General features: G+C 50.7%; 1 protein-coding gene across 9 annotated transcripts in view; it reads left to right on the top strand.

The window, feature by feature from the left end:
• Window positions 1-24,931, top strand: part of RNF144A (ring finger protein 144A) — a 114,612-nt gene extending 89,681 nt beyond the window's left edge. For 4 of the 9 annotated variants that reach the window (XM_060168468.1, XM_060168466.1, XM_060168469.1 and 1 more), the window contains exons 6-10: window positions 4,018-4,225; window positions 8,270-8,420; window positions 12,944-13,033; window positions 16,852-17,048; window positions 17,555-18,232. In XM_060168468.1, the coding sequence (XP_060024451.1) occupies window positions 4,018-4,225; window positions 8,270-8,420; window positions 12,944-13,033; window positions 16,852-17,046 (644 nt within the window). In that variant the 3' untranslated portion in view covers window positions 17,047-17,048; window positions 17,555-18,232. Of the gene's footprint in view, window positions 1-4,017; window positions 4,226-8,269; window positions 8,421-9,074; window positions 9,414-12,943; window positions 13,034-16,851; window positions 17,049-17,554; window positions 18,233-20,772 lie in introns of those variants that run through there. The other 5 variants (XM_060168467.1, XM_060168471.1, XM_060168473.1 and 2 more) reach the window with 5 other exon arrangements.
• The last annotated feature ends 1,935 nt before the right edge of the window (window positions 24,932-26,866 follow it).

The following is a 26,866-nucleotide window of genomic DNA, read 5'->3' as shown; positions in this document are numbered from 1 at the left end:
TTACGTTCAAAGCAGCAAAACACACAAAAAGGACTCGGACTTAATAGGACCAGAGACCGGTCTGAATGAAATGTTAAAATGTTAGGGCTAATAAAATACAGCTCTTGATTATAGCTGGTCACTGAGCAAATTCTGAGACAGGATCAGTGAGCAAGTTTCAACGTACTCCCTCCCTTTGAAATTCGTTTTCAAATGAGGATGGTGACTGGATTAAAAGTGACAGTTGCCATGATTTTCTGACAACCGTTAGTTACTAAAAAGTCCTATGGTTAAAGTTTCAAACACTGTCTTCCTGTGAACTTTGCACGTCTCATCTTATATCAGAGCCTTGATTTCAATCTGAGTTTCCCCACTCCTCCAGCCAGGTCCTTGGGAAGCAGGAAGCCAGGAGGGAGGCTGTGAGGTGCTTTCTGAGCACCTACTCTCCCAACTGGAAGACCCCCAAGGCTGGGAACAAACAAGCTTCCAGGGAAGGTCCATCGCCCTTGCCTGCATGCCCCACTGGACGACACACGAGCTCCTATTTGGGCGCCGACCACACCACGCTGCAGGCATTTGTTTATGTATCCAGGGCAGTGAGAATGGACCAGTATGAGTGGGGATGCTGGGCCCTTCACAGTGTGCTTCTCAAAGGACAGCTGTGTTTAAGAAAGAAAAACATCTTTATGTGGCACATATATACAATGGAATATTACTCAGCCATAAAAAGAAACAAAATTGAGTTCTTTGTAGTGAGGTGGATGGACCTAGAGTCTGTCATACAGAATGAAGTAAGTCAGAAAGAGAAAAACAAATACCGTATGCTAACTCATATATATGGAATCTAAAAAAAAAAAATGGTTCTGAAGAACTTAGGGACAGGACAGGAATAAAGATGCAGATGCAGAGAATGGACTTGAGGACACGGGGAGGGGGAAGGTAAAATGGATAGCTAGTGGGAAGCAGCCGCATAGCACAGGGAGATCAGCTCGTGCTTTGTGACCACCTAGAGGGGTGGAATAGGGAGGGTGGGAGGGAGGGGATATGGGGATATATGTATATGTATAGCTGATTCACTTTGTTATACAGCAGAAACTAACACACCATTGTAAAGCAATTATACTCGAATAAAGATGTTAAAAAAAAAAGGAAAGAAAAACATCTTTTAAAAGAGTTGGGCTTTTTGATAAGTAGAGCTATTAGGGAACTGCTTCATTAATCTATTATGAATATACCTTTGGGAGATGGGAGTTAAGATGAGTTTCTTCTAGTGTGCAAGAAAATACACTACTTGCCTTGTGTGAAAATATATACAAATATGTGTATATATATATATATAAAAGATACAATATTTATAATAGTTATATCATATAATGTATCTAATGTATAGTATAACATATATATGTAATACATAGGTAGATGGACAGACATAGATATGTGTGTATATACACATCCTGGAAAGAAAACCTCTGCTGTTGCCCAGTGTGGATTTTCCTGTTGATTGCATCCCATCTTGTACAACCAGCTGGCAGACTCCAGCAGCGGGGTGATGATGTAGAATTCCAATAGACGTCTGAGAGAGGAGCCCAGGCTGTGCCCACAGGGGCATGTGTGCCGGGCGCACGACAGAAGGGTGTTCTGAGCTAGCAGATCCATGGGGCAGAGTGTTTGCCCTCCACATCTCCCACAGGGAGTCTCTCCCATAGGGATGGGCGGTGCCATAAGGACCCAGGTCGCACAGTTGAAGTCGTTACCATGGAAACCCTAACTGGGTCTCCTCTGCTGTGCGCTGCAGGATATAATTGGGCCTTTCATGAAAAGCTCCCCCCCCCACCCGGCGGCAGCCACGTGTGCCGTCTAAGAGGAGTGGACGGAAGATGGCGCTCTGCCGTGAGATGCAGGCAGAGATTCTGCTGGTCCCCTCCTGATGTCACAGGCTCCTCAGAGCAGACGCGGGGAGCGGTGGGAACTGGAAGGGTCTAAACTGGACAGTGTTGCCCCTTTAGGGGCAACAGCACTAAACACCTTGCCAAGTTGGCAGGGAAACAGACCCCGCTGAGGACGTACCTGCCCGTGTCCAGCTGTTGGAAGGCCGAGCGCGCACATCCCGCAGCACTGCCCTCGGGGGCCGGGCATATAGGGGCCCCGTGATGTAGGTGCGGCAAACCCTGGCTCACCCACCAGCACACCAGTACCGGAGGCAGAGCTCTTAGAGAAATTCCAGATGACGGAGGGGGAGGGCCGCCTGCTAAAAGGCACAGGACCCTGGGGCAGCGGCCGCCTCTGCATCCCTCCCTCCGCCTTCCTCCTGCCTCCTCAGCCCAGGGGCCTGCAGGCTGCTGCCCCACACACGTGCGTTTTCCCAGAAAACCACTGCCTCGGATCGGACAGCCAGAGACAGTCTTAGAAAAGCCCCCACTCTCAACTCATCGTGACAAGAGCGAACTTTACTCCTTTGCTCACTATTAGGCGCATCAGGAAGATTTTACCTTATTATAAAGAAAAACAATTAAAAAGTATCACATTTTCCTGAATGCAGGTGTTCCTCTGTATTAGCAAGTCTTCTAAAGCTTCTGCCAGACCTACCAATTTGATACTTTTGTGCTGTTGATTAATTCACCTTTTAAAAAAAGTTAGATTAGGTTAGGAGTCGGCCAGCCATGGCCAGTGGGCCAAATTAGTACGGCCCCTGGCTTGGGGTTATAAATCAAGTTTTATTGGAACACTCATTTACGGATCAACACAGATGCCTTTGTGCTACCACAGCAGAGCTGAGTAGTTGGATGGAGACCTCATGGCCCTCAAAGACTGAAATACTTACTGTTAGCCCCCGGATTGGATGGTGAGATGGGTTTTAGTCCAGTTGTACCTGACAGCAGCTCATTCATGGCGGGCTGAATCCACATTTGATTGGGGAGCATGGCAAACACACGGGTGGCCTGTTGAGGTGAGGCCCGGACGCCTGCAGCTCATGACAGCCCCAGCCTGTTGGAGTTCCCAGTGACTACAAATCCTGTCTCTGATGTGGGTGAACCCACCCACCCTGGCCGTCGCTGGTCACGTGGCCGAGAAGCCTGCAAGCGCCTTTCACTGCTTCCAAGTTCCCAGCACAATGCAGTCCGTTCCTTCTCAAGAGCGACCCTCAGTGGCTGACTTGGAGGCCTTTGAACACACCCTGGAATCCTCTGGCCTCCCTTGCGGCGTTTTGGCCTTGCATCAGCATCCGTGTGGGTTCCTGCCCAGCTCTCCCTCCCGCTGGCCTGCATTGAGAGTCCAGTCACACTGGACAAAGGGTCCAAGGAACCAGTAACCAGGCTCACGTGAAGGACAGCTCGGGACCGTTATTTAAAGAAATGCGAGATATGAAAGCAGATGTGAAGGAATGGGAGGGTTGTGGTGTTCTGTTTTTCAAAATCAACTTCCTGACTGATTTCATCAAATCAGGCTTTTTAGTGACGTGGGCTCCACTTCAGAGGGAAAGCCTGCTGTTGAAGAGTGAATTTCATACAGTCCTTAGCTCAGGGCTTAGCTTTGAACTTGGGAGGGAGATAGTCATAAGTCAGAGGTCTGACCTTCGATGGGAAGAAGAATCAGCCATCGCCCTTCCCTCTTTTCCTTCCATCCTTAACCAGTATTTGGGGATGCCCGATGCACGCCCCACACTGGGCTAGGTTGTGAGGCTATGAGCCTGAAGGACGGTCCTGACTCCACGAAGCTACGTCCCAGGGCAGGCGGGCAGCGAGCAGCACGTGGTCCCTGGACCACAAGGCTTCCAGGATGTAGGGGCCCCTGAGCCACGAGGACTCTGGGGGCACTTGGGGATCTGCTGTCCCCCACGTGAGTGGAGTGGGAAATGGGGAGTGGCTGCGGGCGAGGAGGTAGAGCCAGATGGGTCCCGGATCGTGAAGGGGATGTTATGTCTGACCTTGATTTCCTTTTCTCCCTTAAACACGTGAAGTCCGTGTCCATCAGTCCGAAGCCCCGCCAGATCCTTGGTCCTGCGGCGTTTGACTTGCCCGTTTTTATTCCCTGTGCTAGAGGTGCTCCTGGACCCCTGTCGGACTTGGTGCCCGGCGTCCACCTGCCAGGCTGCGTGCCGGCTCCAGGACATGGGGCTGCGGACCCCGCAGCTGGTGCAGTGCGAAGCCTGCGACACGGAATTCTGCTCCGCCTGCAAAGCCAGCTGGCACCCTGGCCAGGGCTGCCCGGAGACCATGCCCATCACCTTCCTTCCCGGGGAGACCAGGTACGCTCAGGGCACAGACTGCAGGCCGGGAGAAGGAGTCAGGCTTCTCCCTCAATGCGCCTCTGGGGAGGACAGGGCTGCACCCCGGTCAGCCTCCAAGGTCAGTCTTCTCTTGGGTCTCATTCAGACCTGGATTTGTTTCTTATTAAATTTTGAGAACTGATTATGTGCCTGGCACTGTGCCAGGCTCTGGAAATACAAAGTTGCATAAGAAACAGAGTACACTCTGCCCATCCAGAAAGGCAAACGTATGAACAGTCAGTTACTAGGCAGGGTTTTAAGTCCTGTGATAACCTGAAGTTTTGCCAAGACTCCATTGTGCTGAAGATGATCCGAAATGGGGGTGCGGGAGCAGAAACGAGAGGGGGCAGTGGTTAGAAACACCAGAAGGATCACCAAATACAGGCTCCTGGTGCCTGAGGCCAAGGGGGCCACATGTCCCTGAAATGGGGGCCTTGGCAGGAAGGCTGCGGTAAACCACTATAGCGGTTTTGCCCTCCCGTCCCCCGCCAGACCCTCAGCCTGGATGGCCAGGTGGACACCACAGCATCACTCTGTGTACCTTGAAATTTAGTAGGTTGAAGCATAGAAACTGATCGTATTCAGCTGTTTTGTCCTCCAGTATCTGCAGTGGCATCTGGTTCAATCAGATAGAGGTGGCCCAGCGCCTGTTGAGGCCAGTTCCTGGTGGAGTAAATCTCACCATCCACCTGCAGGTGTCACCAGCCTGTCTTCCTCTGTCCCCATCTGCTGCCCCCGCCCCTCTCACCACAGCTCGACCTGCCCAGGGACCCTCATGGCGACGCCGGACACACTCCTGTCCCCTGCCGACTGCACCTCTGCGCTGTGCCTGGAATGTCCCTTCTCTGCCCTCCTGCTTCCCCTGGGGACTCCTTGCCACCCTCGAGGACATGGCTTATGTCCCCTCTTTTGTCAAGCTTCCCAGTTCCCGGGGCAGGGTTGGAGACCCATCCTCTGTGCCCCCGCTGGAGATCGTTTGCATTGATGACAGCACCAGCCTTGTTGGCTGTTAGTTCATCTGTTTATGTGGCCAGTCCCTCCACTAGGCTGAGCTCTTGTGTGTGTTTGGGCGTTGTCACCCCACATCTTGGCATAAGGCAGGCGCCGAAACACTTAACTTATACTTAGGGTCTTGATCCTTCATAATTTTGTGAGGAGAGCCACACTGCGAGTGTGACAGATTACACATAACCGGGAGAGCTGGATTTCCAGGCTGGGGAAGAAGCAGGTAGAGGGCAGGCGGGGCTGTACCCTCGTGAAGCAGTCGGGTGACTGTTTAAGAGAAGGCCCCGCTTAGTGAGTGAGGGGCTCCTCCCTTCCAAGAACCAGCGAAACCAGGAGTCAGGAAGAGCCGGTGTCCTGCTCTTGGGAGGGATGGAGAAGGGATCCATAAAACCTCCTTAAGGTGGAGGGTGGTGGGTGGTGGGTGGTGGGAGCCTGACGACTTAGTATTTCTTCATCTGTGGTGCTCTGATTTCATGGAGGTCATTGCCCAAAGACTGCAATTATGTCACGGTGGCACAACATACGTGTATATTAAATCATCCGTGATATACCTTAGAAAGGACAAGAACAAACAAAATGAAAAAAAAATCAGGTTGTGCCACCTAAGAAACTGACACAAGGGCAATTTGAATAAGAACTCACAAATCTCATTTTGTGAAAATATAAAAAACAAAGATTTTACCCCCCAAAAATCTGACTTTCTGGCTTATCCAGCCACATGGAACTCCATCCCCACCAGGAGACAGGTGTCTGGAGCTGGGCAGCAACCCCTTCTTTATCTGGGGTTTCTGGCATCTTTACTTTGCCACAGTCCTCACCACTCCCTCTTGTCTCCCTGGCCCCTGGGCTGACTGTCAACTACCATTTATAACTGAGGACATGCTCGGTTATTTTCATATAACAGACTTTTTTTTCCTTTAAGTTAAATCTTCCTTTAACCCCCATTCCCACCCACCACCTGACAAGCCCCACTCATTTATGTTGTGTGTTTGCCCCTTAAAGACATTAGACCACGTAAATTGTGACGAAACTGTCAAAAGACTCCTACCTGCCTTCACAAGTTTGAGTGTATAGTAGTAGTTGTTACTAATAATCATTTTAAATATAATTAAGGTACCAGAAAATGTTTGAAAACTGTTGTCTATACCGTATAATTTCCATGCCGCAATGCACCAGAACTTACATATTTTAACTGTTTCTGCTTGAAAAGTCTCCCTGAGAGGCGCTTTCCACTCTCCACTAACGTGGCCTCTGTTCATGGCATTTCCTTCAAAATTAGTTTATGAGTCACATGAGAAAATTGGTTTCATTATTTTAAGGTCACACCTGGCTTTCAAATCAAAACAACGTTTTCTAACCTGATATTCAACCTTAATCACGGGACTTGGTACCTCCTGACTTTCGGCCTTTGTTAGAAATCAAGCTCATTCCAGAAGGAGGCAGCTAGCGTCTGTGCATGGCTGGCCCCTGCCCATCCCCATGGAGGTACCTGCACGTGTTATGACAGCCCTGCTTCATTGTAAATCTCATTCTGTGCAGCCAGGCTGGTCCGCAGCTTGCTGTTAAATTAGAGATGAATTTGAGCTACAGTTGTATTATCTTTCAGTAATAGTATTACTAACAACTAGCATTTATTGAGTGATTACTGTATACGTGCTGGGTTCTATGTGCTCAGCACAGAGAAACTCTTTACATCTTCATCACCCGCTCTGAGACGGATGCAGTTTGCCTCATGTCTGCAGACGTGGAGACTGATAGTATGTACACAGCCCAGCTAGGGCTTGCATGTCTGTCTCCAGACCCCCTGACTACGAGGACATACTGCTTCCTTCCAGGTCGTCTTACCTGGTCACCTTGTACTAGTGAACGAAACAAGAAGCTATTAAGCTGGGGCACGTGCCCCACGGTGTAGGAGCCTCGAGCTTAGGAAAACCCTGAGACTGCAATTGTTCGGAAGCTCACTGATCCTCAGACAACCGTGTAAAGCGATGACATAATTAGGGCTGACATTCACTACGATGCTTATGGAAGATCCTTCAGCCAGAATTTACTCAGGATGCCAGAATTTGCTCACTTGCAGTGAATTTATACTCACGAATGCATTAGGTTCTGAAAAGGCTGCTCATCCCAATGGGAAGTCATTTTTCTCCTGGTGACGTTGAGTAGCTGCAGTGAGTTCAAACAGTACGTGCCCCATAATCAGCGATGACTGCCCTTGGTGGCTTCTTTTTCCAGGTGATTCCATATTTTTAGCTGTCTTTTAAGATGAATAGCATGGGATGGACATCGTTCTACAGTCAACCTAAAAAGATACCTAGGCTGTCTTTTTATGAACAGCATAGAATCATTGCTGCCATTTACTGGGCACTTCACACAGGCCTGCACTGCCCTTTGCCCTTCACACATGCATAACCCCATCTGTCACACTCACACTGACCAGAAGGCTGGGCCTCTGAGAGGTTGCCACCCAGCCGGTGTGCAGATGAGCTGCACTTGACCCCAAGCTTAAATGCCACCATACTCACCCCTGTGGGCCTGCTCAGACCTCTCAGGAAAACAGTTTTGTACAGACAAGCCAAGTAGATCTTAATAAGCGATTAGTGTGTATGTGTGTGTGTTTTAATATTTTTTTCTGATAATGGCAAAGAACATACCGTGTGTTATCAACCCTTAGGAAAGTATACAATTATATGAATAAGGGCATCAAATTCGACCATAATCCCATTATTCAGAGACCTCCATTCTAAGCCTTTTGCCCTATTTTCTTTGGTTTGTCTGTGCACGTCTAAATTTAGACATGTGCTGATCTTGCTTTTTCTTTTCCCCAAGTCAAACTGGCTGCTTCACCGTTTTTCGGTGATTGTTTTCCAGAGTTCGAGTCTCTTTGGTTTCAACATATTTCACAGGGGACCTCAGTCCCTCTAGTTGAGCTAGTGCTTCCAGCGTTAACCTGTGCTGGCAGGTGTCTCCTGGCCCTCTGGCCCTCTGAGCACAGCCCTGATGCAGCTTCTCCCTCAGCAGCTCCACTTTCCAACTGGAGGAGGACGACGCGCCCATCAAACGCTGCCCCAAGTGCAAGGTCTACATCGAGCGGGATGAAGGGTGCGCACAGATGATGTGTAAGAACTGCAAGCACGCCTTCTGCTGGTACTGCCTCGAGTCCCTGGACGTGAGTACGCGGCGGGGGCTTTGGGGGTCAGGCTGAAGCCGGAGGCGTGCGCCAGCCGCTTCACTGAAGTTACACTGTCAGGCGTTTTCTCTGTGCGTATTTATGGTAATGTGAGCTCCCTGGATGCAGTGGTATCAAAAGACGGGAGTTTGTGCAGGAGCCCTGGGAGCGAAGGGTCAGCTCAGACTGGGCTTCAGCCTGGGTGTTAAAGGGGTGGGTGGGATCTCAGCAGCTCCCCACACCGGGGAGCTGACACAGCAGACGTTGGTCCCTCCGTGCTGGATGCTGGACGTCTGAGGTCAGCGCCGGCGTCCCCAGGTTCTGGAGCCGCTTCCTGGTGTACAGACGGCCGCCTCCGCTGTGGCCTCACCTGGCAGAGAGACGGAGCTCTGCACTCTCTTCCTCTTCCTATAAGGACACGAATCCCATCACGGGGGCCACAGCCTCATGACCTCCTCTGAACCTAAACACCTCCCAGCAGCCCCACCTCCAAACACCATCACACTGCAGGTCAGGGCTTCAACACAGGGATTTGGGGGAATGCAAACAGTCCATAGCAGGGGCCGTTACCGGAATAGCAAGGATGATGGAGGCAGGGGACCGCGGCTGCTGGGCGCGGGGCAGTTACTTTAGTGACCCTCGTGTCACCTGCAGGGCAGAAGAACATACAGACCCTCTGCCGTCTGGCAGGATGGCAGTTTCTGGCCTCATACGGCCACCGTCTCCCCAGTGTGCCCTGCGCTGTCTCTGCTGTTTGGAATGACGTCTGAAGCACTAAAAAGTCTTCAGGGCCGTCAGAGGCTTTATGTGTATAGTTTCTTTATTTATCATATATACAATTATATATATAGTCCAAATATATAGTCTCTATATATCATATATAGGCTATATATAGTCTCCCTGTATTATACATAATATATATATGTGTAATTTGCATTTTACTGTATTTCTTTTTTTTAAAACTGATTATTAAATTATGTTATATTATCTAAAGTCTGGCCTGCAATTTGCAATTCCTTATCAACTTTTCCTAAAGGGGGAAGGAAATGAAATGCCAGTTTTACCTCATGTTATCAAATCTCCTGGTAGATTTTTGGGGGGAAGTATTAGAAATGGACAGACACAGATTTCCAGAGGGAGCATTGCTTCTGCTGTGACCTCCCCTGCTACCGTGACCTCCCCGAGGTCTGTCCCCTTTGAGCCCAAAGCTGTTCTCTCTCTGCTCTGGTCTCTGGAGAGACACCCTCTCTGTCCGTCTGTGTGTCCATCTGACTTGGCTCTAAAGCACAGTCCCTGCCGGCCAGAGGCCCCGTTGTGTCCTGACTCTGCCCGGACCAGGGACAGAGGTAGCACAGGGCAATTTCCTCCTTGAAGGTCAGTGTCCTTGGGGCCAAGGGTGGCCTGTTTTCCTCTGTAGGTGATGAGCTGCTGAAAAGTGACCCTGTGACCACAGAAAACAGACCCTGAGGGACAGGGGGTCTGCTCTGCAGCGGTCAATCAAGGACAGTAGCCGTGATTTAGGGCAAGTGTGTGAACGTGTGTCTGGAAGCAGCAGAGCTTCCGAGACGGAGGAGGGGCTTACACAGCCCCCTTCCCTCCTCTCGGGAATTTTCCTCTCCGAGCACCGGCTCCTGGGCACATACACCTCCCGGAGTTATCAGTCATCTTACGGTGATTCTTTCCATTCTCGTCCTTGCCCCTGCCCCCCCGCCAGGCCCCGCCCTCACCCGTGAGGCCCAGGACTGCACTGCTTCTCTGCTGCCCCTGCGGGCCCAACATTCACCGCTTACAGACAGAAGGGACCCGCTCACCTTCTATCGTTTTTGGAGTTGGTGGTAAATGGTCCCTATTTATGAAGTGATGCTTACGTGGGCTGAAGGTTAGCCTATCTGTGACTTGCGCTGCACAGCCCTGTTGTTTCATACGGGCACTCCTTCTGTGAGACGTGGAATGATTGTTTCCTGACCTTAAGAAGCAGTCCAGGAAGGTTAACCATCTTTCCCCAAAGCACCGAAGGAGTGAGGAACGGACTTGGCATCCACTCTCTGATCTTTCAGACCCCAAGACCCAACAGCTTGGGTACGACCAGTCACTGTCAGCCAGAGTAGGACAGGAAGTCTCACACCTTCCGTGGTGGAGCTGCTCTGAGGAATTCACTGTTATCTGCGAGCATCTGGTCCACCGTGCTCTCTTTCGCCAGCACCATTGTTTCTGCTTCCACCCAGAAGCTTGATGAGGCTTCTCTGAACAATGTAAGGGAAACATTCACTCTCACCACGCACCTAGGTTCCTGGCAGGCCCTGCGGTGGGTGTACCCAAGGGCTTCATCCAGGAACTTAAAGTCACAATGAAATCACTTTTATATTGTAAAAGCATGTTGGAGTGCTTTTGTTAGGGAGAAGGCTTTTGTTTTGCTCAGGAAGCATGCCGTGAGTGTTGGCAACTCAACTCCACATGGAGGCCTGGGCTGCCAGGATGCCGCTGGCAAAATCCGTGACCTTGAGGGGCTGGTGACCTCCCGACTGAGAAGCCCCTAGTAGCACCTGGTCCTCGTGAGCACAGTGCTACAAGACGGCTGGTGTGGAGTCGCCAGCAGCCCCTCTAGGGCGGGTCACTGGGTCTGGGGTGGGAGTGGGGTGTGGGCACAGCTATGGAGTTAGCTGACCAGGCAGAGGGCAGAATGTGGGAGACGGGTCACCTCCAGAGGACAGGACGTGGTCAGGAAGGATGTGGGCTGTACGTGGTCTGTGTCTGGCCGAGGCGGGGAACGTGACCAGGGGCTCCGTGCCGAGCTAGAGCTGGACCTCTGGCACGGGGGCTCGTGCCCCCCAAACACTGGTCCAACAGCAGCTTGATGAGGGCCACGTGGGGCATCTGTGACCTGGGTACACCCCCCGCCCCCGACCCAGAGTCAGGATCCGCGTTTCCCCAGGCGGCCCCAGGGACTGTAACTGCAGTCCCCGGGTTTGTCCAGCTTTGCCAGGCGAGAGCCCTGAAGACTTTTCAGCTGGGTCACGCAGAGCAGCTCAGCTTGCGTTTCAGAAAACAAATCCAAAGGCTGTTAGGAGTCTACAGAGTAAGGCCGTGAGAGGCAGCCTGGGAAAATGAGGCTTAAAGTGGGACGTTACTCTCCGTGGTGTGTGGGTGAAAGAAAACAGAATTAGGAGTTCGAGGAACAGAGAGTCTCCGTGGACAGAAGTCATCAGAAATGGCCCCAGAGAGGACAAGCTCCAGCCAGAAGAGGCGTGCGTTCACCCGCGCCTGTGCTTCCTTGGACAGATGAGGGTCTAGGACAGGGGGTGAGTCGGGGGGTGGCCGTCTGGGCTCTCGCCACAACCCCCAGAAAGCCAGGATTTCCTGATGCTCCAGCGTGTGTTCAGGCTCCACGAGGCCGACCTATAAAATCATCAGACTGGAGGCTCCCTGGGAGGACCACCCAGCGGGGCCGCTAAGGACCAAAGGACACCACGGCCCCCGGCTCTGCCCGGCCCTCGGAGGAGTGACTTCCCGCCTCAGACACGCTGGGCCTTGTGCTTATTTCCCCTTTTCTCAGAAAGAGGCTCTGTTTACAGGCTCAGTTAAGTGAACACACAGCGTCAGCCTCTCTCTTGTGCTGTTTACTGAGCTGGTCCTTTTCATGGACGATAGGAGAGAAAATGGCGCCTCCTGTACATGGAGAAGCAGAGGGCTTTGTCCAGAAAACGCACTCCTGTCCCTCGGTCGCTGCTCGCTGAGGTTTGGGGGCCGCGCACCGAGCCGGGGATGTGGTGACAGAGGCTGACATCAGCTCAGGGTCCCGGCTCCAAGAACCTGACGGTCTGGTGAAGGTTGTCAGGGGAAGGTGATTGGAGATGGAGGTGGGACGTGAGGACACCTGGAGGTGGGATGTGAGGACACCTGGAGGTGGTAGAGGGGGCAGGATGTTCCCTCGAGCTGTCTCTCACTTCTAGACAGTCCGAGGTGGAGGGTGGGTCTCCTCTTGAGTACTGAGAACATTTTCTTGGTCTGAGCTGAGAGGAAGGACTTTCAGGGCGAGGAGGATGGACCAGACATAAAGGAAGTCATTGCATCCCGGAATAATCCTGCCAGGGTGGCGGGAAGATGCACAAGCAGAGACTCGTGGGGAGTAAAGCACAGCCAGGGCTGGGGGCAGCTCGTGGAGCAGCAGGGGGCTCTGACCTACTTGTACAGAAGTCCTGCATCAGCACAGAGTCCCTGAGCCCGGCGGGGGTGGGGGTGGGGGAGCCAGGCTGCCGCAGAGACCGAAGCTGGAGCAGGGCTCCCTCTAGTGGCCCGTGAGCAGTCTGTCGGGGACGCTCCACGGAGGATGGAGAGCCCGGGGACTCACAGGGACCTGGGGTGGCAGCAGCTCCCTCCGGGTGCACGTTCGTCCTCTGCTGTTGTCCTCGTTCTCTCACATCCCCAATCAGAGCTTTAAAAAGAGAAACTGGGACCAGGCAGGACTCATTCACTGAACAGAGAGGACTGTCCCACCCACCCCTGTTCTTTCCCTTCCTTCTCAGGATGACTTCCTTCTGATCCATTATGATAAAGGGCCCTGCAGGAACAAGCTGGGTCATTCCAGGGCATCTGTCATCTGGCATCGGACACAGGTAGGAGGCCGCTCACCTCGCACTCTGACCTCTGGGGGAGAGGGGGAGAGAGAGTGTGTGTGTACATGTGTGTGGGGTTTCCAGGAGACTTGCCGGTTGGTCAAAGGTCTGTTATATAGAAAAACAGCTAGTAAATGGGGTTCCTGCCTGAATTTTTCCTGGACCAAGATTATGCTTTCAGTAGGCCTGGAATAAACATGCACCACACTTAGCCCCTGATGATTCTTCAACATCAGACTTTCCATTGCTTGCACCTACTCTTGACCTTGGTAATGACCCACTGTGCTTAGTCAATCCTTGCATGGCCTTTAATGGAAGAGCGTTCCATAGAGGCTCCCAGGTGAGCAAATTAGTCACAGAGAAGGGTAAGAGGGAAGGAATGGAAAGGTCCCTGGGTGATGATGTCTGTGCAGCTGGTACGGTTATTCATACTTTCAACACGTATTTATTTCCTATTGTGTGCCTGGCAGTGTTCTAGGAGCTGGGAATACTCCAGTGAATAAGATAGATGCATCCTTCTCTGATGGAACCCACATTCCGTGTAGGGACAGATAACGTATATATATATATATATATATATATGACGTGAATTCAGCTACAGGGGAGGTGTGATTGGGGAGAGGTCTTTTAGATGGTGTGGCTGGGAAGGCTTGTTGGAGGCGTTGCTTTAGGACTGAGCACTGAGTGTTGGGGAGCCGGCCATGGGAGTAGGTGGGACAAGGCAGAGGGGACAGTGCAAGCAGGGGCGAACGGAGATGGGCTGATGGGAGGAGCTATGGCATAAAGGTCCATGGGGACCAGGAGGCAGCAGTGGTCAGAGATGATCAGAGTTGACCCCATGGGCTTTGCAGGATGAGGTGCGATCTTCGGGGTGTGCTCTGGGCGCCGGGGGAGCCCACCGAGGGGAGCTGCAGGCAGGACTCAGGTGTGCGCCAGCTCCTGGGTACGGGGAAGAGCCGTGATGGGCTCCGACCATTACCACATTGTCGGCATTTCTCAGCACAGCCTTGAAGCAGGCGGTCTGGGAGATGCAGGAACCGAGACTCAGGCAGTTTTGTGGGAGTAGAAGGAGACCACCCGTAAGTGTGCTTCTTCGGTGATCCTCACTGCAGACCACGTGGCAGGGCTGATGAGCCCCCAGGTGGCCGGACAGTAGACGGTCCTGGCTTTGCAGGCCATAAGGTCTCTGTTGCAACTATCAGCTCTGCCTGGTAGGGAAGCAGCTGCCGCAGCCAGTAGCCAACAAAGGCCCGTGGCTGCATTCCAGGAGAACGCTTTAAACAATCAGGTGGTAGCACTGACTGTGGCGAAGTTGCACAATTCTGAGTGCACTAAAAACCATCAAACTGTGCATGAAATAGGTGAGTTGCGAGGTATGTGTGTTATAGCTCCATAAAGTTGTAAGAACCAAACCAAACAAAACGGACTGCGGACCAGATCTGGCCCGAGGGCCAGTCTGCCGACCTCAGCGTGGAGAGTGGATTTTAGCTGCATTTTATTTCGTCCTCCTGGCCAGTACGGCCATCTCCAGTGCTCGCCCCTCCACCTCTGCTGTGTAAAAAAAGCACCCCAAACAACAGAAATAGACTCCCTCGCGGTTCTAGAGGCCAGGAGTCTGGAGTCGAGGTGTGGGCAGGGCTCCCTCGGAAACCTGTAGGAGGGCCCCGCCTGCCTCTTCCGGCCCCTGGTCGTTCCCTGCAGTCCTAGCTCCCAGGTGCGCCTCTCCAGTACTTCATCTTTCTCTCTGTACATCTGTCTCTGTGTCCAAACTTCCCGATGGATAAAGACAGCAGTCATAATGGATCAGGGCCCATCCTGGTAATGTCATTTTAACCTGATTCCCTCTGTAAAGGCCCTCTTTCTGCATAAGGAGCGGTCTCTCCATGTGGCCTGAGCTCCCTAAGAGCATGGCAAGCTTCCCAGGAGAGTGTGAGAGCTGTGGAGACCGTGTCACCCTGTCCAGTAGCAAGGCTGGGCTGGGTGCTCACACCTCAGCCCTCATGCCTGCTTACCCCCAGGAGTGAGTCACGTGTTCCTGGGGTCCTGGAACAGTTGCGGTTCCTGGTAACGGTCATTTAGAGAACGGGCCCTTGAGAAATGCAGAAGCCTGGACGGGGGTCCGTAGCCTCCCCTGTTGTTGAGGAAGGATCTTGGGGGCACCTCCCACCAGCCTCTCTCAGCATCGTCGGTCGGCACCTGCCAGGGGCACCTGCTGAGTGCCAGCTCTGAGTCACCCCTGGAGCCACATGGACAAAGGAAGCCCCCCCCGGCCCCGATCTCAGGCCCCTCTCGGTGCTGGTGGAATTGAACAAAGGCACTCGGGGTGCAAGGGTCTCTTCCTTGGGGTGTGAGGAACCCTGGAGACACGCAGGGCTGTAGACAGATGTCCACACGTTAGTGTTGGATTTGGGGTAAACAATAAAATATGAGTGAGCAGTGTCAAAAGGAAAGTAAGGGAGTCACGAAAACTAGCAAAGCATGTGACATATAAACCAGGAACGAAGGCCAGAGGCTTGGGAATTAGCGAGGGACATGGTGTGCAGTGGAAGCGCCCCGCCCAGAGCAGACATTCGTGTGCAATCACAAGACCAATTAGCTCTTAAGCCTTCAGTTTTCATAGTTAGAACCACCTCCCAGCACATGGTACAGAACCTCCATTACTGAAAGGAACTTTCACTCTCGTAATTTGCTTTTAGAGGTAAAGCATCCAGGTGGAAGCTGAGAAAGTCCTCCCTTCCCTTGTGAGTCTCCTGGCTTTCCATCCGATTGGTGGCCTCCATTCCCTTACCCCTCAGACGGACTCTGGCTCAGGGCACGTTCATCATCTGCTTCGCCAATGATCCGCGAGTGGAGTTTCACTTTGCATTTATCACCAAGTCTCTTAAGCAGAAATGCAGGTTTGATTATCTTCCATCAATTTACTCAGGAAAATTGCATTCAGTGTCTCCCTAGCGCCCGGACGTCATAGTAGGCGCTGATGTCCAGGTGCTCTGGGATGGCGGGCAGGCCCCCGTTCCATGGCCCGACTCTGGGTCTCCCTCCGCAGCCCCTCCTCTTTTTCTCCTCGTCACTCACTGGCCTTGGGGACGCAAGCCCCCAGCTGTGCTGTGTCCCTCTCCCTGGCCCCGCTGTGGCCCCGCTGTTGTCTTGGTCTTCATCACCCACCCCTCTCTCTCCCTGTCTTGTCCATGCCCAGCTCTGCACGTCCTAATTCTGCCCCCTTCCCTGACCACACTGAGGGGTCACAGCCCGGGCCTTCCACCTGCCCTCGCGAACACCTCTGGAAACACGCTTGTTGTGCGGCGGCCCCTGCCTTTCCCGGCGCTGTTCCAGCCATCGTGCGTAAGAGACAAGGGCGGCATTTCTTTCTCAGTCAAGTAAATCTTCTTCCTTAGGAGGCCAGCACCTGACAAGGGAGAGTCGCACCCACACCGGCTCTTCCTTTTCTTCTGAGCAGGAGACCCACCTCCCTGTAACGAGAGAGCTCACTTTTAGCCCTAGGGTGGCATTTCACACGCGGCTGATTGCTGATGCCTGTGTTCACACGTGGTGGAGCTGTCCTCATTCAGCCGCCCGGGGCCAGGCTACAGGGCAGGCGCCTCGCGCAGTGACCTGTTCTGAGGGTGTTTTTCACTACGCTCAGGAAAATACACACAAGTTGTGTCTTGTACTTGAACTAGACGCCCATTCCTCTCTGTCTTAAGTGCTGGGGCCTTTGGAATCGCTCTTTGGCCACAGATGTTGCATTGGTGAAATGAGAAAATTGGACTGGATCATTATCCAGGGTCAACCGTGGTTTCATTATTCTACATTTATAGGCAGGTGGGACCAGCGCTTGTGACCACGGCAGGGAGGGGACGTCGTGTCAGCCCTCTGTGTGCATTCCTAGAGCCCACGGCCCCCCGGGACTGCAAGGCTATGTCTGCCTCACTTCGGTTTCCGTCCTGGCGGCCCCACCGAACTCGCAGCTTCGTGCCTACCTGGCTGCCGGCCATCTCCACTTGGACGTCTAACGGTACATTTCAGCTAGCACAGGCGCGAACAGAAGTTTAGATTTTCCCTCAAGATCGCCTCCTTCTCCAGGTCTCCCTCATGGCAGGAAGCACACCCCCAGCTTCCGTATCTTCTGAGCAAAAGACCTGGGCCACCCCCAGCACTCCCCCCAGCACCCCTCCACTCCAGCCACATCACCTCCTTCCTGCTCCCTGAACGCTACTCCCAGGCTCACTGCACGGGTAGCCGTCTTAACGTTCCCTGCTGGGGTTCTTCTCCTGCAGACAGCAGCTCGGCGATCCCATCCTCAGAGACAGCTTCCCGTGTCTCCCTTATCAGGCCCCCATCTCCACCTGCCTGACCCCTGCGGGTCCTGACGCCTCTCCTGGGGCTGTTTTCAGTGTCCTGACTCTGTTTTGGGGCAGAAGTTTTTCATTATTTGCATCCACCTCCTCCTCCCAACAGGAGAACCCATTCTCTCAGAGGACAAAAGCAGACCCTAACTCTCTCGCACTCTATCCAATCCAGAACGGCAGATATTCATGAAGCAGAGAAAAGAGGGGCTCTGTGGTGGGGCGAGGAGGACTGCAGTGGGAGCAATCGGTAAACGTTGCATGTAGACGACGCAGCTGCTACCGGCCCCCTTAGCTCATTCATCCCCTGCCTCAGAACACACACAGGGCCAGCGCAGTGAGGATATTCAACAACTGGCCATGGGGCGGCAGGGGGCGGGGCGGCGTCAGCACCCCCAGGATGGCTGTTTCAAGTTGCCAAGGTGATGTCATTGGATGGAGAACTGGAAAGAGACATGGGAGCAGCCCCCATATACCCCAGCACAGCCCTCGGCCAGTGGCCCGGGCTCTGCGCATTCAGGCCTGGGCGCAGCAGACACCCAGGCTGTGTCCAATGCCAAGTTTCAGTGAATTAAATGTGTCCTGTTTGTCTCACCATCTCTTTGACTTGGGTTAGTGTTCCCAAGCCCTGGAGTGGTTTTGTCACAGAACTCTCTGGGGGCAGAGGATTCAGAAGCTACTAGATTCCATTGAACTGGTTCATCCTATAAACACATATTGGACATTTGTTAAGGCAGAGCCACCAGGCTGTGCACAGGGGCTTATGGTGGTCACACAAACTGTGTTCTGCTCCGAATGAGTGTACCTCTTGAGAAACTGTCTGACTGCTTAGCCGCTCCTTCAAATCAGGGTTTGCCAGTATGGCTGATCCTCGTTTCACCGTGATTCCTCCTTTATCCTTCTGTCTTCCTACAGTATATCATTTCTGCCTGACACGTACTTATAAGATGCTCACGAAGTGATTATTTTTGTTGTGAGGTATTTGCTTCCTGTCTCATTCTTTATTGTTGGCTGACTTCCCTCTGACAATACCTGTATCCTCCCATCACCAGTTGGGACCCACTGGGTAACATCGCTTGTTCAATGGCATGCAAAGAAAGAGACAAGATAGCCTGAGTGAAAATGAAGATGGGGTCTTATTGACCAAGAATGTGAGCATTTGGTGAAGGGTTTTGGTGTGTTATTGGTGCAAGAGTCCCTGGCTCCCTAGAGACTGAGAAAGTGTCCCAGGTGGTTGAGGTTATCCAAGATGCCCTGCAGACCGGTGATGCCTTCCTGGGGGGTTTTATATATTCTGAAATATCTGTGTGCGTGATTTTAACAGAGCGTGATCTGAGTCCACACTGCGTGATTCCACTGTTGACATTATGTTCAGACAAATGGACTCAGCCAGGCGGCAGAAAACACAGATTCTGAGCATAAGCACAATCTAATTTAGAAACACAACGTGGTGTGTGTGTGTGAGAGGGGATGTGTGTGTGAGATGATTTTCCGGCAAAATCTAAGGGTGCACTTTCATTCACACGGCTGTGATGCTGCAGCGTAGCATCATACTTCAGAGCTGATACTAGCTCTTGGAGATCTTTTACTTTATCTGCTTATTTTATGATTGAGAAAACTGAAGCCCAGAGAGGTGAACACACTGAGTCAGGATTAGAACCATGAGCCCAAGGGGTTCATGTATTTATCTCTCTGAACACTAGGTGGCGGACGAGCTCCACCTTCGGATTCCGATTCTGGACTCCAGCAGCTGGTGGAGGGGGGACCAGTTAAAGAACCACCCCCCTTGCTTCTTTGTCCAGCCTCACTGCCTGATTTGAATGACAGTATGTCTACATTTGAGGCTTACTTCCTTCGGTATTTACTCATACCTAGGGGTAAACATATGTTTTTTTAAAAAAATCAGAATTCGTAGCAGTAAATGTTGGGTTTTAAACTCCAGGGATAACACAGGTCTGGTCACCCCCTAATGCACCACGCCTGTGCCTTTCTGTTCTCCCACCTGGAATGCCTTATCCCACTCATTTTTGTTCACCACCCACGTCCTCATAACCCTTATAATCTCAACTGTTTCCCATTGCACGCAAAGTCTCCTGCCCCTGGCTAATGTAGGTGTCTGGCTCCTGGGCTCCCTTTACACCCTGGAACCCAATGGCAGTTTTTGTAAAATGTATTCTTCTTTTTTTCTTTTTTTTTTTTTTTTTTTTTTTTTTGCGGTACGTGGGCCTCTCACTGTTGTGGCCTCTCCCGTTGCGGAGAACAGGCTCCGGACGCGCAGGCTCAGCGGCCATGGCTCACGGGCCCAGCCGCTCCGCGGCATGTGGGATCTTCGCAAACCGGTGCTCGAACCTGTGTCCCCTGCCTCGGCAGGCGGACTCTCAACCACTGCGCCACCAGGGAAGCCCTAAAATGTATTCTTATCAGTTGTAGTCATGGTCTCTTTCCACCAGACTGGGTGGTCCTTGAGAGCCAAGACCTAATGTGCCTCTGTGTTTGCCGCCCCTAATACAGCATTTGGCTCGGAGGAAGCTTGTTGGTTAACTGGATGTATAATTGGATGGATGTTTGGGTATTTAGATGGAAGGAGGGAAGGGAAGGGGAAGGAAGAAAAAAAGGGAAAAAAGGGAAGGGGGAGTGAAAGGAAGGAAGTGAAGGGAAGGAAATATGGATGGATGGATGGATGGATAGGTGAGTGGATGCTGGATAGATGGATGACGGATGGGTGATGAGTGGATGAATAAATGGATTGATGGATGGATGATGTAGGTGGTAGATGATGGAAACACGCATGGGCGGATGGACGAGTGGATGAAGAGATGAAAGATGTATGGAAAGATGGGTGGATGTTGTGTGTATAATGGATGGGTAGACGGATAGGTGGATGGATATACGTGGGTGGATGATGGATGCATGGATGAAGGGATGGATGGATAGATGGGTGGATATAGGTGGGTGGATGGATGGGTGGACAGATGGATGGATGGATGGGTAGTTGGATGGTTGGGTGGGTACAGATGGATGGATGGATAGATGGGTGGATATAGGTGGGTGGATGGATGGGTGGACAGATGGATGGATGGATGGGTAGTTGGATGGTTGGGTGGATACAGATGGATGGATGGACAGATGGGTGGATATAGGTGGGTGGACGATGGATGCGTGGATGAATGGATGGATGGATGAGTGGATATAGGTGGGTGGATGGATGGGTGGACAGATGGATGGATGGATGGGTAGTTGGATGGTTGGGTGGGTACAGATGGATGGATGGACAGATGGGTGGATATAGGTGGGTGGGTGATGGATGCGTGGATCGTTGTGTGGTTTATACTTTAGCTACTGAACTTACAGATCAGCCAACTTACCCTCTGCTCCTCTGTTTCCTTCTTGCAGGTTGTGGGCATTTTTGCTGGATTTGGGCTCCTGCTCTTGGTGGCTTCACCTTTCCTGCTCCTGGCCACTCCGTTTGTACTTTGCTGCAAGTGCAAGTGCAGTAAAGGCGACGACGACCCCCTACCCACCTAGAGGAAGGCGTGATGCTGGAACAAGACCCCACCTCCGGGAAGCGTGGTTCTCTCCCATCCCCACCCCGCCGTCCCCCTCTCACTAAACATGTTTCTTGCCTTATGTGCCCCATTGAGCTTCACAGTGTCACGCCGGATGCCGTGATTTCAGGGACTGGTATCAGATCGTTGGCGGAGGCCCCAGGTGCAGTCACCCCGGCGTGGGGGAGGCAAGGCTGGCATGGGTGGGGCACGTCCCACAGAGGCTGTCTCTGCAGACTTGACAAGGGAGCTGCTGTATGGACCACCAGGTGGTGGTAGACTAGGAACGTCTGGTGTTGCTTAGGAGACCTTCTCTCGCAGAATGTTGTCCGTCTCCTCCTTGGCTTCAAGCTGGCGCCACGTTGCTGAGAGAAGCAGTCTTTTAAGGATCGCGTCTCACTTCAGACAGAATCCAAGTGTTCTGACTTGAGAAAAGCACTCTGTTTATGACAACTCTTTTTATTACTAATGGCATTTAGTAAAATCCTTTTTAGAAGGTTTTTTTCTTTTTTTTTTTTTCCAACTGAGTAGTGAAAAATCAACAAGGTGCATTGAAACCATCCTATGCCTTTTCTTGAAATGTGCATTTTAAGAAGTTATGGTTAAATGACCTTTCTGGCTCGGCCACTTTTCAGGAGATTTAGAAAGCCTTATGCGCTCTTTGTGTTTTTCTTGAAACTCGTGGAGACTTTTTGGATGCTGTAAGCTGTGTACTGTTATCAACGTGTTTCCTGTATCATGGCATTTCTTTGAAAACACGGATGCATTTGAAGGGACATGCCCATCCTTAGGTTTGCCTTTTGTCTTTCTCTCTCTGGTGATTCAGCTCAGCTCACAGGGCTCCTCTCTTTTCACCCAAGTATCAGTAAATATTTTTTCATGTCTTCAGAAACCAAATGTTTTACTTGGAAATAGTTCTGCTGAGAATCCCTGTGGTTTGGCCGTAGCCTCAGTCTCCTCAAGCAGACAAAACCAAGCAAATAGTGACATTGATGCCCAGAAGGGGGGCCTCCTATCAGGGCTGGGGGACTCCCAGGGGCTGGGGGAGAAGCTTCCGGATGTTCACAGTTTTTGTAATGACTAAGCTAATTTGGAGAAATCATCTTAGTTCCAAATCCTGTTGCTTACCCTGCTGAAAAAAATCTTCCATTTCACTTAGTTATTTGGATTGGTCTTTTACAGGCTGTGTGTGTCGATTACCATGGCAGCAGGATGCCCTGATCAGTAAGACACACGGAACTCCATCAATTGCCTTTGGACAGTGTGTTCTTTACAGAAAGTTGACTTTAATAATGGCTTTTAAAGAGGAAACTGATTGCATCCAACTTGGGACTTCTAAACATAGTAGAAAGGCAAATGTTGTAGATTTATCATGGTGGAACTTTTTTTTAAAACTTACTAAGCATTCCACAAAGGAGTAAAATGAAAACAAAACCTGACTTTTATCTCAGTTGTTTGCTTGTGGCAAGCACATTTGTAAAGTGTGGTGGTGTTTTATATCCTTGACTTCTGCAATTGGGTACCTGTCTCAGGTCCTGGTTTACCTTCCCATAGAGAAATGTCTTTATTTCTTAACATTTCATCAGTTAGGAGAAACAGGCTCACCTCACTCGTCCCCTCTAGTATTGATTTTCTTTTTGAAACCGAAGCCATTTAGGAACCCAGTCTGTGTCAAAATTACATGCAAAAAATCCTCCTTGTAATTGCAGTTTGAAAACTCAGTAACAATAAGAACATGCTTGGGACCATCTTTTTGGATGAAGCCTGGGCACTAGGTCTCTGCAGTTTGAGACGTTTTGATCGGCCCTGGAGGTAGAATGGCTTTTCTGGAGAGAGTGACAACTCCAGGAGGCCTGAAGATGAGGTTGGCGGCCCAGGCGTGAGATGGCTTCTTGATCTGTGAGTGCGCTTTAGAATTCGTATGGAATCCAGCAGGCTCGTGGCCCATGTCCCGTGGTCCACGGAGCAGGCCTTCATCATCCCAGGTCATCCTGCCTGTGCTCACTACTGCCCATTGCATACAGAGGTCCATACAGTCGTACCCCCTCCTTTGGGGTGGGAACCAGAGGCTTTGGAAAGGTTGCATTCCCTGGGTCAGTGCTCAGGTCCCTTTATTCCTAGCGAGTCGGGCTGTCTTGTCTCTCCTAGAAGAGTCCATGGGCAAATCGTGCACATCTAGAGCATCAACCATCCCTGTGCCTTTACCTCTGCTCATAGCACATGGTTTGACCCAGGTAGGGAACACCGGAGATTCTGGGGCCGGCCGGGTACCTACTTGCTCTGAGTTTTTGCATCAGGCATGCCTCAGAGTGCTCAGTCTGATTCAGTAAAAACAAAACTAAAACTGTCTATTCCCTAGAAAGATACCAGTGGGATCGCATTGAGATCCTTACATAGACTTGCATCGCCCCCATATGACTCCTTTTCTTTCAGGGAGGAATGCCATCCCGTTGTTTGTGGGGATGCAGTATGAACCAGGCTTGATGTCAGACGTAAACAGGATGTGGGAAGGTGGCCCGCGGTTTGGGTTTTGACCTTTCGGTCCCTCCCAGTAAAACCTGGGGATTCGATGCTTAGGAGCTGGTCTTAATTAAAAATGACACTTTTACAGGTGGTTTTCCTGCTGACTCTCTGGAAGCACACGTCTGTTTATTCATTTAGAGGCCTTTAAATCTGGGGAGGAGGGGTGGAAGAGAATGGCGACAGACCACGGCTGACTCTGCCCCTGTCCAGGTGGGGTTATCTGAGTCCCTTTGGTAACTGACAACGCTGTGAGGTTTCCCCGGCCGTGCCTGGTCTCTGAGCCTGATCCTGCCCTGCATCCTCCAGCCTGGCCGGCCGAGCTCGCCATCGTCACAGGGGACCAGCGCCTTCAGAGGCGTCTCTGTAGATGCTCACGGGACAGAGACCGACCTAGGACCTGAGCATGCGCAGAGCCTTTGACAGCACGCATGGCTGTCCAGACCAGTATCTGCTCCACCTCCAGGGGGAGCTGCAGGCTGAGGGACCAATATCCGCCACCTCTGGCATCTTTTTAAAGGGGAACAAATTCTCTTTACAGCATATTATTGCACAAAACCTGTTTAGCAACCAGGCCAGTTCCCAGGGGAAGGAGAGTATCAGATATGCAAAAATTACTCCAAGATGATTTTATCTTTCTCTCCTATGTTACAAATGTTAAAGGTTATTTCGCAAATTAGAAGAGAGCATTTTCCCTTGGTCATCTTTAAAAATGAGAGGATTGGAAAGAACCAGGGTGGGTTTTTTGTATATTTCTCAGATTCTCATTGATTAATAAATACCCCGGGATGTGTATATAATCACAGTAAAATCATCAAGGGAAAACATTTTGCATGTATAAAGCTTCCTGAAGGTCTCTTTAAAAAATGCCAAAGCTTGTTTATTCCTTATCATTAACCCAAGCCCTTATGAAAGTAAACAAGAGTTATGACTGGTATTGTCAAAAATGCCTGCTGGAGAGAAGGGGCTGCATTAAAGCAGAATGATGGACGCATCCTAACCAGGAGAGCCTGCTGTTTGGGTGTGTAAAGCCCGTGGTCTCCCCGTCCTTGGTTTGCACAATCCTGTCTTCCGAGATTCCAACAGCCTTCAGGGAGGGGTAGGTACCCGACCTTTCCTTCATTCCATGCTCATTTTACCATGGGTGTATTTTAATCTTGTATAAAAATATGCATGAATGAGTCATGCACATGTATACATTATGTATTTGACAAGTGGTGGTAAAAACAAAACAACAAAAACAAGTTTGGTTTGTGTTTTTGAGATGTCAGTACGTTTTGTGCCACTAACACTGTGATGTATAAAAGAGCTGTTTGAATGCCTTTTAATGTTGTGTTTTGTACTTTGGAATCATATGGAAAAGTTTGATTTGTAATTTCAATACATATTTTAAGTGTATTGTGTCTTATGTAGTTTGCCCCCCCCACCCTTTAGAAGGGATTTCTTTTTAAAGATATTTTGGCTGGAATACAGGTTACTTTTGTAAATCCTGTCTGGCTCCATCTTTTCTATACTCTTAGTTGACTGCTGTCTTGAAGATTGAAAATACTATGAGGATTGGAGGTGGACGGGAAGGGGAACTTCTACCACCGGGAAAACAGGGCTTTTTGTTTGTTTGTTTGTTTAAAGAGTAATAATTAACATACGCTAGGATATTGTTTTGGGTGTACAGCATAGTGATTCAATATTTTTATACATTATGAAATGATTACCACAGTAAGACCAGCAACCATTCGTCACCATATAAAGCTTTCACCATCTTTTTTTTTTTATTGGAGTGTAATTGCTTTACAATGTTGTGTTAGTTTCTGCTGCATGGCCAAGTGAATGAGCCATACGAACACACACATCCCCTCCCTCTTAGACCTCCCTCCCATCCCATCCCCCATCCTACCCATCTAGGTCATCCCAGAGCACCGAGCTGAGCTCCCTGTGCCATACAGCGGGTTCCCACTAGCTATCTATTTTACACACTGTAGTGTATGTATGTCAATGCTAATCTCCCAGTTCATTCCACCCTCCTCTTCCCCGCCATGTCCACCCTTCCATTCTCTACGTCTGCATCGCTATTCCTGCCCTGCAAATAGGTTCATCTGTACCATTTTTCTAGATTCCACATACATGCATTAACATACGATATTTGTTTTTCTGTTTCTGACTTACTTCACTCTGTATGACAGACTCTAGGTCCATCCACATCTCTACACATGACCCAATTTTGTTCCTTTTTATGGCTGAGTAATCTTATTGACTATTTTCCCTATATTACATTACATCCCTGGGATCTTACAGCTGGAAGTGTGTACCTCTTAATCTCCTGCACATTATCTTGTCCATCCACCAGCCCCCTCCCTTCTGGCAACCACCAGTTTGTTCTCTGTAACTATGAGTCTGTTTCTGTTTTGTTTCATTTGCTTGTTGGTTTTGTCTTGTAGATTGCACATATAAGTGAAATCATAGATTCTTTGTGTTTCACTATCTGACTTATTTCACTTAGCATGATACCCTCCAGGTCCATCCACATACACTGAGGTTTTCTCTCTTGGGAATGTTCTCAACTCTGTTTTGCAGCCAAAACGATCTGGGACGCTGGGAAGGTGGGCCCACTCATCCTCCCGTGTCTCCTTCTCCCGGTGCCAGCCCAGGAAGGCGGCATCGGAAAGCATCCCAGCCTGGCTCCTCTGCCTACGTCCACAGAGACAAGCACTTGCAAAACTACCAAAGTTTACAAGGGCATCATCAAAATCAGTGATCAACCTTTCTCTACTGGGAAAAAATAAATATGGATTCTGTGTGTTTAGCAGGGGAAAGGAATAGTAACTCTGAGTATTCCACCTTGATTTTCCTTTGCTTCATCTACACCTCATGGAGGAATGTATGTACCTCACTCATTAACCTGAACTGAAAGGCTAGAAATAGACAGTTAATTACCTGTCCTATGGCTACGTTTTAAAAACCACCCTTAGAATCTGGAGATGCAGATGGAGCGAGGAGTGTTGTGTGAACTGGGGACTCATTGCTAGCATTGAAGACACAGAGTCCCTGCTCACAGGGACTCCTAGTCTGGAGTGAGGCAGGTCTGTCCATCAGAGACGATGATTAGTGATCTGGTGGGCCACCTGCAGCCCTTCAGCCGGAGAAGGAGGATGAGCTGTGTGAACTGGGTCTTGGAGATGAGTAAGGGTCAGCCAAGCAAAAACGAGGGCTGGAGTGTTCAAGGGAATGGCCCAGTCCAGCAAGTGCAAGGGCTTTGGTCAGACCAGCACACTGGGGCTGGACTGTCACTCAAGTGTCCACCTGCGGTGGGCATAGCGTGAAAAGCTCTGGGACTCGACCTTCATTCTAAAGCTACGGGGAGTGTGTCGGTTTTCTAGGGCTGCCATAACAAAGCCCTACAAACTGGGGGGCTGAAACAACAAAAA

The sequence above is a fragment of the Lagenorhynchus albirostris genome, chromosome 13 (genome assembly GCF_949774975.1).
Source record: "Lagenorhynchus albirostris chromosome 13, mLagAlb1.1, whole genome shotgun sequence".
NCBI lineage: Eukaryota > Metazoa > Chordata > Mammalia > Artiodactyla > Delphinidae > Lagenorhynchus > Lagenorhynchus albirostris.
This window is presented reverse-complemented; position numbering and strand designations above follow the sequence as displayed.